The sequence below is a fragment of the Engraulis encrasicolus genome, chromosome 21, assembly GCF_034702125.1.
Source record: "Engraulis encrasicolus isolate BLACKSEA-1 chromosome 21, IST_EnEncr_1.0, whole genome shotgun sequence".
Classification (NCBI taxonomy): Eukaryota; Metazoa; Chordata; class Actinopteri; order Clupeiformes; family Engraulidae; genus Engraulis; species Engraulis encrasicolus.
The window spans coordinates 19774557-19789556 of NC_085877.1; the positions used below are offsets into that span (position 1 = coordinate 19774557).

A 15000-nucleotide genomic window follows, 5' to 3' on the forward strand; every position below is an offset into this window, starting at 1 on the left:
ACGAGGAAGAGGAGAAACAGAGAGAAAGGAAAAGAAAAAACAAAACAGAAAAAGGAGAACAATAGACAGGAAGAGAAAATGACAAAAATCTGAGAGAAAGAGAGAGAGACAAAGAGGGAAATAAAAAGAAAACTCACACATAGTAGAGAAAGAAGTGAATAGTAGAAGAGTAAGAGGAGAAGTGGAGAAGAGGACAAAAGACAGGAAGAGAGAAGTGCAAAGAAGACACACAGCAGGGGGGAAGATGGCATATAATTAGACAAAGCGAGAGATAGGCTCCATAATGGCTAGTGGTAGACGATATAATGGCCAACACTTCATCGCACAGGAGCACAGTGTGACTAGAGCTAGGCTACAAGTGTTATGGCGTGTGTGTGTGTGTGTGTGTGTGTGTGTGTGTGTGTGTGTGTGTGTGTGTGTGTGTGTGTGTGTGTGTGTGTGCTTTGTGGCGAACGAGATGGAGCCGCCATCAGAAACAATCAAATCAAATCAGATCACACACTCATGCACATCCCACACCAATCATATCAGATCATACGTAAGCACGATCACGCGCCGCATGCACACAACACACACACACACACACACACACACACACACACACACACACACACACACACACACACACACACACACACACACACACACACACACACACACACACACACACACACACACACGCACACACACACACGTTCCAATCAATGGTGCTTTGGAAACGCCAGATCTTATCATCGCACACCATCATCCGCTCATCATCTCACCATCTCCTGTGTGTGTCTGTGTGTCTGTGTGTGTGTGTGTGTGTGTGTGTGTGTGTGTGTGTGTGTGTGTCTGTGTGTCTGTGTGTGTGTGTGAGGGCGTCATCTCTCTCCATCTTTGTAACGGCTCCATCTTGATTACACACCAGCCCGCATAGAATACAAATTAGCAGTCTGTATGTGTGTGTGTGTGTGTGTGTGTGTGTGTGTGTGTGTGTGTGTGTGTGTGTGTGTGTGTGTGTGTGTGTGTGTGTGTGTGTGTGTGTGTGTGTGCGCGTGCGCGCGTGTCTCTGTGTGTGTGTGTGTGTGATTGTTTGCGTGTCTGTGGGTGATTGTACAATCTATATGTGCATGATTGTGTTGTATTGTGTGTGATTGTGCATGTGTGTGCTTGTGCGCGTGTGTGATTCACTATGGAAAAGGATCATTTAACCTCATCTAAGGCAAGGCAAGGCAAGTTTATTTATATAGCGCATTTCATACACAGGTGCAACTCAATGTGCTTCACAAAGTTAACAAATGTAAATGAAAGGAAACAGGGAAGAAAGAAGGAAATGAATTAGAGTCAAAAAGCATTTAAAAACATTAAGATAAAACATAAGGTAAAAATAATAATAAAATAAAATAAAATAAAACAAATTAAATAAAAAATAAAAATAATAAGAATAAGTATGTAGCGAAGGGGAGTAGAGTTGCCCAGCTGGGACTCGAACCCAGACCTTCTGGGGTAGTAAACCGGGGCTCTGACCGCTACACCAAAGAGCCAGGCTCCTTGGCATGTTAGTCAGAACACACCCACAACCCTAGTGATGGTCACTCCATCACAAAGTAATTTAAGCTAGGGGAAAGCATCTGAGAACAGCTTTGTCTTGAGTCTAGATTTAAAGCTATCAATAGTGGGTGCATTTTTTATGTCATCTGGAAGCTGGTTCCAAAGCTTTGAAGCATAGAAGCTAAAGGCTGCCTCTCCACACTTTGTTTTGACTTTTGGAATCACCAGCAAATTCTTCTCCGTTGACCTTAGTGACCTAGTTGGTGCATACAGCTGAAACATATCCAGTAGATATGTGGGTCCCATTCCATTTAGTGATTTAAACACAAGTAGCATAGCCTTAAAATCAATTCTGTAGCTTACTGGGAGCCAATGCAGCGATCTTAAAATTGGAGTAATGTGGTCGAACTTCCTTGTCTTTGTAAGAACCCTTGCAGCTGCGTTTTGTACAAGTTGAAGCTGTTTAATGGTTTTATTGGGGAGGCCAGTAAAAAGACTGTTACAGTAATCAACTTTACTAGAAATAAAGGCATGTATTAGCTTCTCCAGATCATGTTTAGACATCAGGCCCCTAAATTTAGAGACGTTTTTTATGTGATAAAATGCAGACTTAGTAATAGCTTTCATGTGACTGTTGAAGTTTAGGTCACTGTCAATGAGGACCCCAAGATTTTTAACTGTTTCCCTTGCTTTCAGTCCCTTCGTTTCAAGGATAGTAGCAATCTTTTGTCTCTCCTCTCTTTTCCCAAATATAATTACTTCAGTTTTATCTGTGTTCAGCTGGAGGAAATTGTGAGACATCCATTTGTTAATTTGGTCCATGCAATGATAGAGTGATTCAAGGGGGGTATAGTCATTTGGGGACATAGATAAGTAGAGCTGGGTATCATCCGCATAGCTATGGTAATTTATGGAGTTATTCTCGATAATGTGTCCCAGTGGCAACATATACAGATTGAACAGTAGTGGTCCCAGAATGGAGCCCTGGGGGACCCCACAATCCAGAGACATTGGTGATGAAGTATGTCTTCCAATGGCGACAAAAAAACGTCTTTGTTGTAAGTACGATTTTAACCAGTCGATCACTATGCCCGTAAAGCCAACCCAGTGTTCCAGTCTATGTAGTAGTATAGAATGATTAACTGTATCGAAAGCAGCACTCAAATCAAGAAGTACCAAGACGGATGATTTGCCAGCATCAGAATTCAATCTTATGTCATTCATAACTTTAATTAGAGCTGTTTCAGTGCTGTGGTAGGCACGGAAACCTGATTGAAACTTATCAAAATAGCTATTAGACATTAGAAAAGCAGTTAATTGGTTAAAAACAATTTTCTCTATTATTTTACCCATGAATGGTAGATTGGATATGGGCCTATAGTTGTTTAGTACCAGTGCATCCAGGTTGTTCTTTTTCAGTAAGGGTTTCACAACTGCTTCTTTCAGACAGCCTGTTCTGCGTCACTTTGGGAACTGGGGACCGGTCAATATATTTGGTCATAAGTGATGTGTGTGTGTGTGTGTGTGTGTGTGTGTGTGTGTGTGTGTGTGTGTGTGTGTGTGTGTGTGTGTGTGTGTGTGTGTGTGTGTGTGTGTGTGTCTGTGTGTGTGTGTGTGTGTGTGTGTGTGTGTGGAAAGATTCTCTTTATGGTGATTTGAAAAATTATATTCATACTTCCACTGGGTAATGTCTATGTGTCCGTGTTAGTGTGTGTGTGTGTGTGTGTGTGTGTGTGTGTGTGTGTGTGTGTGTGTGTGTGTGTGTGTGTGTGTGTGTGTGTGTGTGTGTGTGTGTGTGTATTTGTGTGTGTGTGTGTGTGTGTGTGTGTGTGTGTGTGTGTGTGGTGTGTGTGTGTGTGTGTGTGTGTGTATTTGTGTGTGTGTGTGTGTGTGGTGTTTGTGTGTGTGTTTGTGTGTGTGTGTTTGTGTGTGTGTGGGTGCGTGTGCGTGTGTGTTTATGTGTGTATGTGTTCATGTGCACGTGTGTGTAACTATGATGTGTGTGTTTCTACTCACGGCAGGGAATGTCATGTTGATGAGGTTGAAGCGGCTCTGTAGTCTGCCGGAGATGTGAGTCCTCCCGCCACCAGGGGGCCCCATAGAGGCCAACAGGTACATGTCCTATCAAAACCACAAACACATAGATAGATGGATAGATACATAGATAGATAGATAGATAGATAGATAGATAGAGAGAGAGAGAGAGAGAGAGAGAGAGAGAGAGAGAGAGAGAGAGGTAGATAGATAGATAGATAGATAGATAGATAGATAGATAGATAGATAGATAGATAGATAGATAGATAGATAGATAGATAGATAGATAGATAGATAGAGAGACATATTGAAACTGATTACAACAAACAGATTAAAACAACCTAATCAACCTGTTGCACACCCAGACACACCCACTCACTTGTCAATCAGGCTGGCCAAATCAGCTTATTTTGTTTGGCAGTGTAAATAATAGCAGCCTACTGTTGTGTTTTTGTTTTGCCTGTCTGTTGTTCTTCGTTTCTTTCGTCCATTCTTTCTTCCTTTTTTATTTCCTTGGTCCAGCTATCCACACCCGCGAGCAAAAACACTGAATAAGTGAGGTGTGCAGTTCTCATTCAGCACCTTTTCCTGGCCGAGCCTATTGTATGACTCCTGACTATTCGGGAATATACTGAGGTACTGTAAGCAGATAGAGATAGAGTAGTATCCACTGGTTTTGTACCATGTTTCCTTGACTACACCATGCAAGATCCTTGAAATCTCTATTAATCTCAATCAACACCTTGGAAGTCACATTGAAGTCAAATGGAAGAGGAACAAATATGTGACTCCTGGTTGCAACAAACGTAACGACATAGATCCCCACGCGAGACACAGACTGGTAAACACAAACCAACACTCAAACAGCGACCAGAAATCGAACCAGAAACGTTTACATCAGCCCCTCCTCTGGATCTAAACGAGAGCAGCAGCAAGCACAAACACAAACATTCATTTGTATTTACTGCCTGCTGGCGTGACGTGCTTGTCAATGGCCGTCCCAATTATCAATAAGACGCTCGGCACAATTTATTACAGCGATGCCGGGTCTGGGGAGTCGAGTGAGACAGTCAGTATTGGCTCCTGCTAATTTGTGACGATCTCTTGGGCACACTATGGTATCTCACGCACGTACTGACAGGCACACAGGCATGCACACACGCACACAAATACACACGCACGCACACACACACACACACAAAACACATACCCACGCACGCGCAGCCACACACAGACACACACATACGTCTCATACAGACTCTTCCACTCCTACACGTAGATGCACAGACACACACGAACACACACACACACACACACACACACACACACACACACACACAAGCCAAAAGTCAATAATGGATGCCTGGATGGGTGGATGTGGGTGGGTGTGAGCGTGCAGGGGGGGTTGCGATGCAGTGCTATGCTGGGTATGTCTGGGTAAACAGGGCTGCCCTATGGCGTAGCGGGCCATGCCATTCTGGCCAACAGGCAGGTAAAGGTCACCAGTCACCAGCACACAGATCCACTGCCTGTGGCTCATGACGGCAGCCGGGCGGAGACGACTGAGGAGAGAGAGAGAGAGAGAGAGAGAGAGAGAGAGAGAGAGAGAGAGAGAGAGAGAGAGAGAGAGAGAGAGACATCCCTTGGCCGTGAAAGACTGAGAGACGTATGCAAAGCAGGATTAGGATGAGCTGAATGCTGACTAAATGAGAAGAATAAGGATTGATTTTATGTAGCGCGACGCCACACAAGCCAAATGGATGAATGCAGACGGCACACTGTCGTAATTGCCAAGTTTTTAATATTAATAGAAGTGAGACGCAGCCAGTTGGTCTATGTGGGATTTTAACCTCCCTTAGGTGTTTTCACCTGCTTTTGACAAGCATGGTGTTGTTTTGCTGCTTCGAAAATGTGCATGAGATATTTTTTGAACCCATTTTTATTCCCAAGCTTTTGATGTGTGTGTATAGTGGTTGGTTTTTCTGGTCTGCATTTTGAAAAAGCTTGTTTCCGTTTTGTCGATTTTTTTTTTTTTTTTTTTGCTGGTTCTTTGCCTGAAAACCCACATATGCTCCGGCTCTGTGTATTTATTTCAGGGTTTTGAAGCCTGAAAGCGTTCAGATCAAATAGGGGGAGAACAAATCATTAGGCCATCTGACATTTGAGGTTCATAGCGTATTTAGCGGAGAGAGATAGATCGAGAGAGAGAGAGAGAGAGAGAGAGAGAGAGAGAGAGAGAGAGAGAGAGAGAGAGAGAGAGAGAGAGAGAGAGAGCAATCTGGTAGATCAATGCATTTGAACCTGCAATCACAGAGAACTCTTTTTCAAAGTGCTCTGCCAAAGATACATATCACTCTGTACCTGGATATCAAAAGAGTTACGAGAAATACAAGATAGCGTAGAAGAAAAAATCTATCCTGTTTTTCTTCTGTCACTTTCTTTTCTTTCACGTATTCATTTTATAATTATCATCTCTTGAATATTGAATACAGCAGAACTATTTTGTGTATGGCAAGAGAGAGTAAAATACCATGCAAAACTTTCCCTGATTTGTTGCAAATCATTTTAGTCCTTTTAAACATTCATTAATTCAATTGTTTGCATTAATTTAAAACCACATACAAATGCAACAATGAATATTTGTCATGGGTTTGGAGGTGTCATGTTGAGTAAAGATTTCCTTTGGTGTCCTTTAGTTGTTTATGTACTGAGGCCAACACTCAGACAGCAATTGTTATGGTAGCACTGCGTGCCCCAATGCACACTGAGACCCAGGGACAGATAAATGGATGGATGGATGGATGGATGGATGGATGGATGGATGGATGGATGGATGGATGGATGGATGGATGGATGGATGGATGGATGGAAGGACGGATGGATAGGTAATGGATAAATGGAAAGAGGAATGGTCAATGAATAGCCGTATGGACATATGACTGGATGGGTGGCTGGATGAATACATGTAGATGAGTATAAAAAAAGAATTGTAGATGAAGAAATGGATGGATAGATAGATATATGAATAGGGTGGATGCATAAATGAATGAATAGATGAATAGTTGGATCCATGGATAGTTGGATGAATGTTGCAAATCATAATAATGAACTTCCTGTCAATTCAAATTGCGTGCAAAGGTCAAAACAGAGCAAACAAAGTAATTGACTGGAGGAATCTCTCTCTCTCTCTCTCTCTCTCTCTCTCTCTCTCTCTCTCTCTCTCTCTCTCTCTCTCTCTCTCTCTCTCTCTCTCTCTCTCTCTCTCTCTCCCTCTCTCTGGACAGGCGTGGGTGTGTTCAAAACAGCTTGAACCTGATTAGAGAATTCACGTGTGTCTTCACGTACTACTTCAACCACTGACTTGTTGTATATACTCCGCCCCGCGATTCTGATTGGACAGGCTGTGAAATTTCTGATTCCGTTTGGGCTCGTCTAAGATTTCCAGACCCTCGTGCGAGCTCACAAAGCTGAGCGGAAATGCACGAAGGGTTTGCATGAGAGCTAGGCTACAGAATAGCACCCGGGTCCTCAGTTTAATAGTACAGCGCCAAGGCCCTCTCTTTTTAGTTCTATAACACATTCTTACCTCTCTATCCTCCCTCGCTTACTTACTTACTTACTTACACCCAAACCCACCGTGCTAACCAACTCACCTTGACACACTTGAGCGTCTGCTTCTGTCGGTCGTACCAGAAGCCGTAGTCTATCCAGAGCCTGAGCAGCTCCAGCGGGGGCTGGGACCCGAAGTTGTCCACGGCAGGCATGTTGAGGTCGTCCAGGAAGGCCAGCATGCGCTTGCCCCCCACCGGCAAGAACACGCCCTTGGTGCGCTTCTCCACACGGCTCTCGATGATGGCCTGCACATTGTTGGAGGTGGTCTGGAGACGCACACAAACACAGACAGACAGACAGACAGACACACAGACAGAATGGCACAAGGAATTAAAGAGGCACAGTGCAAGGACTCTGGGAAGCTGACAGGGGGACAAAGGGGTCAGTTGTCCCGGGTCCAGGGAGAGAGGGGGCCAATAATTGGGGCTTCATTACATTTGTGTATATAGTTAAGGGGGCCTTTCAGATGACTTTGTCCCGGGCCTGGCCAAAGCTGCAAGGACCACATGATGCAATGACTTCATAACAGCCTTGTGTGAAAGAAAACAGCAACAAAACTGTTCATCCTTCGAGAGAAATAGACATACAAGAAAAAAAAAGGATCAATCACAAGTAGTGCTTCTGTGATCAATGATTTGAAGACACATTTCAAATGAGAGGTGAAACCCATTTAAACAGATAGAGGTCTGTGTAGCTGATATAGCTCAATAACTTCAACACATCTAAGCATGGCCATTTTGTTAGGGGGTGTAGAGGAACAGTGATGTAATGAACTCAGGTTCAAGCACACGCTGAAACCATTTTCCATTGCTTTTGCTACAAAGAGGAATCAATAAAAACGAGTTCAAAAAGGGATAATCCTTTACAGTTTGCCTTCTCAACCAGGTGACTTTTATGTGTAGTTACTAGTGATTGAGTGCGTTTATATGCAGTTCAGTATCCCGAATATGAGGCCTATCCCGGTAATGATCATATTCGGGATAAGGTGTTTATATGAATGATAAGGGCTTATTTGGGATACTAAAGTCGGGAAAAGGTGTTTATTAGCTCAAACGCAAAGTCGGGATAGTTAATATCCCAAATCCTATTCGGGATACTGAACTGCATGTAAACTCACTCAACGTTAAATAAGCTGATTTGGAGGTGGTTGCATACAATGATGAGCAGTGAGGCTTTTTTTCTCTCTCTAAAAAAATAAAGTAACTCAAAACTATATTTATGTTCTGTTTTATGGCTCTACAGCATATCATGTCAATACCCATCTGCCAATTATGAATACAACTGTGTGTTCAGCGTGAACAATGAATATGAAACGTCTCTGATCTCTTCGTTACCACCCACAAACACATATGCATGGACACATGCACGCACACCAACCCACACCCACACAACACACACACACACACACACACACACACACACACACACACACACACACACACACACACACACACACACACACACACACACACACACACACACACACACACACGACTACAGCTTTCACCATATGCCCATGACAAGAGCAGGGCTGAGAAGCACGTCCGTGTAAAAGATCCGATCCGTGGCACAAAATGAAAAATGAAATAGTGCCTCCAGTGAGTTATAAAGAGCAAGAGGCCTGGCCTCTTAAGGCTCTCAACACACACACACACACACACACACACACACACACACACACACACACACACACACACACACACACACACACACACACACACACACACACACACACACACACACACACACACACAAACACACACAAAAAACACACACACACGCACACACAGAGGAAAAAATGTAATTATTTTAGTCAGAAAAGGTCAACGCTGTGGTCCAATACCTTCCAAGGTAGAAGGTATCAAAAGAGCCGGCGGCACTGAACTCTCAGTCATTCAAACATGCAGTACGCTCGCGTCATTGCTCATTCGCTCGCTTGTTCGATCACCCGTTTTTTCTTTTCACGGAAAAGGCAGCTTTCCGTGACAGGCAAGCAACGCAATTCCCTTCAGCACTTACACAATAAATAATCAAGGCTGCTCATCCCATCTCATCTCATCTCATCTACGAGGACAAATGAAAGTGGAAAAATAAATAAATAAGCACACAGACATAAATTAATGAAAAATAACCTGCAAATACATACACAGACAAAATAAATAAATAATAAATAAATGAATAAAATGGATGCACAATCCGTCGCCACTGCTTCCTGCTAATAAATGAATGAATGAATGAATGAATGAATGAATGAAAAAAAAAACGAACAAACAAATGAATGAATGAATGAATGAACAAATGAATGAAAGAATGAATGAATGAATGCGATAACAAAAAAAGTAACCATCTTCTCAGCATTCAACTGAGCCCTGAATAGAATGAAATGAGCGACATGGCTGATGTACAAAAAAACACTATTTCAGATTCTGCTCTGCATCACTGGCCAACTGTGGCAAGCAGAGCTTCCTCAATCTGTGATAAAAATCACCATCATCTCTCGATCTGGCACTGATACGCAGCTAAACTAGATGACAGAGGAAGGGGAGTGTGCGTGTGTGTGCGTGTGTGTGTGCGTGTGTAGGGGGGGCAGTCTAAGCCTGTTTGAAGAAGTAGCAGCCCACTGTGACGGGAGGAGGACAAGGAGGAGTATTCAAGTATTGAGGACAGTTCTCCTTTTGTTTGTGTAATGTGATTTATTTGTATGATTAGATTTTAAACAATGGGGGAGCGGTAAACACAGCTGTAAACTCCCCTCGTCCTTGTGTCCACACTGCAACCTATTTCAACCCCGGCCTCCAACAAATGGGATTCCTCTTAGTCTCTGGGCCATTTTACAGCACACAATGTAACTGGGTGAAGAGTCTGTGTGCATGCCTGTGTGTGTGTGTGTGTGTGTGTGTGTGTGTGTGTGTGTGTGTGTGTGTGTGTGTGTGTGTGTGTGTGTGTGTGTGTGTGTGTGTGTGTCTGTGTGTGTGTGTGTCTGTGTGTGTGTGTGTGTGTGTGTGTGTGTGTGTGTGTGTGTGTGTGTCTGTGTCTGTGTCTGTGTGTCTGTGTTTGATATTGGATTGCAAACAAAATGGGAAAACTACACAAAGGCTGTACATTTTCCCATCCTACATGCACCTCCCCACCACAAGGCTGGCCTACTGATCTCCTTATTGGCCTTTATTTCCTCAATGTGCAAGAATTTTCTTAACATTCTTAACACTGGATTATAAACAACTGGGATATACTGTATACACAATGAAAACGCATACAGCAGTAAATCTGTCTTTGACTTGAAAGCAGCAAACGGCCAGTGGGTGAGGAGTCGGTGTCAAGTACACACATAAGCTGTTTTCCTAAATTTGCATCGCAGTGGATTTTAAACAAAAGGGTTTAAAATACACAACAACATTAAATACAAACAGTAAATCTTAAGTGGTAAGACTGCTCCCAGAGCGTGATCTTATTTGACCCTAGCCATTCCGAGTAGGAGCGTTTAAATATGTGAATCTGGTGTGTTTAGTAGTGTGTGTCTGAGATGAGACACATGGCTGTTGGAAAACATTGAGCTGATTAGAAAGGCCTGTTCCTACTGGAAGTGGAATAACAGTAAGAACGAGCTAAGAAGCCAAACATGGAGGGGAGGGAAGCAGAAAGCCTACAAAAATGTGGGGAACAAAAACACTGCCTGAAAACCTCAAATATTCCAATATGCAGGAACAAAAGCATAAAAACTTTGGTGTATACAGAACGGGTGGTCTAAGCCTGGGGTTCTTATGATTGGTGGTTTGGCTTTTCCAAATGGCTGATCTTTGTGTATTAAAAAATTGATTATTTTATTTTATTTACTTTTTATTTATTTATTTTTAAACCATGCTGGTAGATGTGACCAAAAACAAGCGTGAGCATGAGCGCCGTTCTTTCTGCCAAGTACCACTTGACATTAGCAAACAAAACGTGTAAAGATGGAAAACAAAGAGTACGCACAGTGGCGCCTGATGGCACCCTTTCCATTCATCACAGTGGAAACTAATAGCTGCAGAGAACAACACTTTGCATGCAGAATGCTCCCAGTGTTGCGGTCCTATTAGCCTGCCTGTCACACTTACAAAGATGAAAAGTCTGTTAATTTCACGCTAATTTCCCCTGATTAATCCATCCACAGTGTGTGATGATGCAGGGATGTTCTCTGGAGTGAAGTGACTTGTCTGTACAATGGTGTGACATTCACTGGGTCAGTTGTGCACACTGGATCCTATATGAGGATATAAGGGGATGTGGACTGTGAGCGTGGCTACGACGTCTGGTGTGAAATGACTCGCCTGTGCAGATATGTGACACACACCGGGTGTCAGATGTTGTTCTCTGGTGTGAATTTATGTGACTTAATGGTGATGTGAAATAACAGCTGTTTAACCCATGAAGCCTGGGAGCAAAGGGGCCAGTTGTCCCGAGACCCAGAGAGCGGGCCCAGAATTGGGTCATCATTACATTGTATATATTGGGTAAGCTATCAGCGGCCATGAGAGTACAATATGTGAGCAAAGGAGAGGTAGTTAATAAGCCTGTGACTGAAGTGGATGTTTTAGCTGAGTACAGGTGGAGCTCACCTGTGAGGACATGTTGACGGTCAGCGTTGTCCACTTGGTGGTGTCCAGCCCCTGCAGCACCCCCTGCGCCACGGAGGTCTTGCCCGTGCCAACAGGCCCCGTCAGCAGCACCGGGTATTGGCGGCCCACCAGGGCCTGCACCAGGAAGTTGTAGCGCACGGTGTCCACTGTGGGCACCATGATCTTATAGAAGGGGGCACTGGGAGAGAGAGAGAGAGAGAGAGAGAGAGAGAGAGAGAGAGAGAGAGAGAGAGACAGAGAGAGAGAGAGAGAGAGAGAGAGAGAGAGAGAGAGAGAGAGACAGACAGACAGACAGACAGAGACAGACAGAGAGAGTCAGACAGAGAGAGACAGACAGAGAGAGAGAGAGAGAGAGAGAGAGAGCACATTAAGAATTATTGATGTTTGATGGGCATAAATGATGACAGTGGTCCACTCAGTGTTGCCAGATGTAAGTTACGATGATTATTGTATTTGTACCGTCATTTTGTCATCTGTATGATTAAAAACACATGATGTACGAGAATTCAAAAAGTTGTCATTCAGTTCATTTAGTTGCCTTAAAACAACCAAATGGTTTGTGTACGATCATTTGCTGCCAAAAGCCCCCAAACTCGACCATTTTGAGGTTTTGGTACGATAGCTCAACATTTTCCATCTGGTAACACTGGATCTTCTGTATGATCTTATGGAACAGGGCACTAGGAACCACCAGGCGGTGGTGGTGGTGTGGGACAAAACAGAAGATAATCAGAGGAAAATGAATGTGTAATGTACTGTATATCATACAAGAAATTCACAAAAGACATTAAAATCTGTTCAGGGTGTGTAGAAATGTGTATGTTGCAAATATCGTGAGTATATGTTTCTATAGCCCACTTAGACTTCCGAAATGATAGTCTCAACAAATTGTATTCCTTCTTTTGTTCTTTCCTCTGAATTTAACACATGTAAAGTAATGAGTCAGGTAAAGGCCTAGAGTGAAGCCAGGCAATAACATAATCCATAAGTGATGTTTTGGACCCAGATGAATACCATACACAAAAGCAAGCATGCATTCTCAGTACATATTTTTCACTGTGGCCTTATTGAAGAAAAAAAAAGCTGAAACAATTAAAATGGATGCTGGTATAGTAATCGATTGCCACAGATGAAAATCCCTACATGGTGATCATGAACAATATTTCTTGCTCATTACTATTATCATGAGATTGTTGTCTTATTGAAGAACCTGATTTATCCCTTACGGCAGTGTTTCACAAACTTTTTTGTCTCACGTACCCCCTAAACCTCTTAGTTGTGCCATGAGTACCCCCTAATTCATGTGTTATACTGCCTTCTCTGTCCTGATGTGACGGCTCCATACATGTGTTATAATAATAACAATCAAAGTACCCCCTGCAGTGTGCTCGCGTACCCCTAGTGGTGCACGTACCCCTGGTTGGGAAACACTGCCTTACAGGTCCCTATACACATTATGGAATAACACAATTATGTGCAAATGATACATGATACATCAGAGTCCCTTGTCACAAAGAGGAGAGAGAGAGAGAGAGAGAGAGAGAGAGAGAGAGAGAGAGAGAGAGAGAGAGAGAGAGAGGGAGAGAGGGAGAGAGGGAGAGAGAGAGAATACAATAAGCAGGTCATTATAGCCTTATAAACCACAAGGCCCCTAGAGGGATCAGTACATCACACTTTTTTTACAGTCTCTCTATGAGTGTTCCTTCAAGAAGATAATGTAAGACAGCGTTCCTTTTTAGAGAATGCATGCAGCATGCAGAAGAACAAGCACCCAATTTATGGCTTATTGAAGAAGAAGAAGAAGAAGAAGAAGAAGAAGAAGAAGAAGAAGAAGAAGAAGAAGAAGAAGAAGAAGAAGAAGAAGAAGAAGAAGAAGAAGAAGAAGAAGACGAGAACAAAAAGCTATGTCGATTGCTTCAGAACCCTACATATACAGACAAAATTATGTGTAACTGACACCTAATATGTCAGACGGTTACGAGTATGCAAGAGATAATGCACAGTAAGCCGGTCATTATAGCCAAATAAAGAACACCAAGGCCCCAGAGGGATCATCGTACCAGGCCATTTCTTCCATCCTGCATGTACTGTACAGCGTGATAATAATCATGTAAAAGGGTCTATTGCATGTTCACCCACCAAAGAAATCATTATGGGGGACACAAACCATTAGGTTGCAATAGCCTTATCTCCTAACATGAGCTTATGGTAGCTTGCTCAGCTCTGGCTAAGGTCTATCACATGCACATTAGTGGCCATAAAAGAAACAATTACTCAGCCTTTCATAGCTGTGTGCCATATGTATTGGTTTAGTAATATGCTGTGCTGCCCTGCCTGGGCAAAGTGCAAGCATGTCCACATAGAAAATGAGAAAAAATCCTTTCAAGTTGCTCAGTCCAATATGTGTGAATAATTATGTTATAATCCTTTTGTGGACTTCTTTAATAGGATGAAACAAGAGATACAGTAGACCGCAATACATGTGTCAAGTTCACACATTGCACTTCTACAGATGTCTGCATACAATCCACTTGACTTTATATCAAAATAGCAAATAATTGTATCAGGTTGCAAAAGCAGCAGGTTGCTGACAATGTAGTTTATAAAGCACTTGACATTGAATATGCATTCACAATGCCCTGCTAAAATCAAACTTTTTTCATGCACCGACTCACAATGAAATAAACTCAACAATCAGCACTATTGTGACAAACTATACACACTAGCACAATTGTCAAAAAGCCTTGATATTGATGTCAAATTAAACATATGTTAAGAGGTCTGTTTGTTGAATAGGGCATGCATTGTTGCCTTACTGTTTTATTCTTCCTTACAACCTCCCGTATTTTCGGGACCAAAAGACGCGCTGGGTTAAAAGACGCATCACCAAGGACCGTGACCTTTTTCACACACAGGACGCACTGCATCATAGGACGCACTTCATGACTAATTTTATAATTTCATAACTAGTGCTGTTGTTGTTAAGAAGGCACAAAAAATAACATGCGTGGCCGAATACACGCAATATCAAACGTTGCCGAATATCACAACCTAGAGTTTTCGAGCAGTTTCTTAAAGTATGACATGAAGCCGTCACTGAATTTTACGCATGTTTTTTCAAAGAAAACAAATGTTTAAACACATTTAATGTAGGCCAGTGGTTCTCAACTGGGACAGTCTTGGGACCCACCATTTTCCACTCTCA

The 15000-nt window shown here is 42.8% G+C and overlaps 1 protein-coding gene across 1 annotated transcript in view; it reads right to left on the reverse strand.

Moving 5' to 3' along the window:
* Positions 1-15000, reverse strand: part of dnah2 (dynein, axonemal, heavy chain 2) — a 453668-nt gene that overhangs the window by 99355 nt on the left and 339313 nt on the right. The window contains exons 51-53 of the mRNA XM_063186341.1: positions 11775-11973; positions 7221-7445; positions 3550-3654 (exon numbers count right to left, since the gene is read on the reverse strand). Coding sequence (XP_063042411.1) covers positions 3550-3654; positions 7221-7445; positions 11775-11973 — 529 coding nt within the window. The remainder of the gene's footprint in view (positions 1-3549; positions 3655-7220; positions 7446-11774; positions 11974-15000) is intronic.